We start from the raw sequence: 526 nt of genomic DNA, 5'->3' as shown, positions 1-526 counted from the left end.
GCTGTTGGTGATGAGGAACAGCTGCTTTCCATTGGCTACTAGGCGACTGAGGACAACAAATGTCTCGTCCCCTTTCAAGATGTATTTCTCCATGTCCCGCTCGATCCACTGGTACATGAGGCCCTTCACATGCACATCTCGGATAGCATCTGCCACATCCTTGTAGAGATGCGCCTGGTTGAATTCCAGACCATGGCCCAGGAAGTGGTCCACCACGCAGGACAGCAGAGCCATCTCCAGCAGGGAGAAGATGTCCATGAACCGCTTGATCGAGGGACCCTTGACATAGAAGCCGCTCATGTGGTACAGGGGGATGTGCTGAGTGCCCCCATACAGGCCGATCACTTCCTCATCTGGCACAGGCTGGAGGCCCCTGTAGGCCGTCCCCAGCTGCACATAATGGTAGGCATCAATCTTCATCAGGAGGCTCTTCTGGATGTCGTGGTGGAGACCGCGGATGGCAAAGCTGGGGTTGTAGTCATACTTGCGAATCCCCTCTGGGTACTTGTAGTGTTCAATCAGGATG

The 526-nt window shown here is 54.6% G+C and overlaps 1 protein-coding gene across 1 annotated transcript in view; it reads right to left on the bottom strand.

Annotated features, from left to right (window-relative positions):
• Positions 1–420, bottom strand: part of LOC102862708 (5'-nucleotidase domain-containing protein 2-like) — a 13,547-nt gene extending 13,127 nt beyond the window's left edge. Inside the window, exon 1 of the mRNA XM_006891974.1 lies at positions 3–420. Within this exon, the coding sequence (XP_006892036.1) occupies positions 3–420 (418 nt within the window). The remainder of the gene's footprint in view (positions 1–2) is intronic.
• Positions 421–526: the final 106 nt, after the last annotated feature.

Source organism: Elephantulus edwardii, unplaced genomic scaffold, assembly GCF_000299155.1.
Source record: "Elephantulus edwardii isolate Elephantulus edwardi_28Jun2011 unplaced genomic scaffold, EleEdw1.0 scaffold00107, whole genome shotgun sequence".
Lineage (NCBI taxonomy): Eukaryota > Metazoa > Chordata > Mammalia > Macroscelidea > Macroscelididae > Elephantulus > Elephantulus edwardii.
Note: the sequence above shows the minus strand (reverse complement) of the source record. Positions and strands in the feature narration are given on the sequence as shown.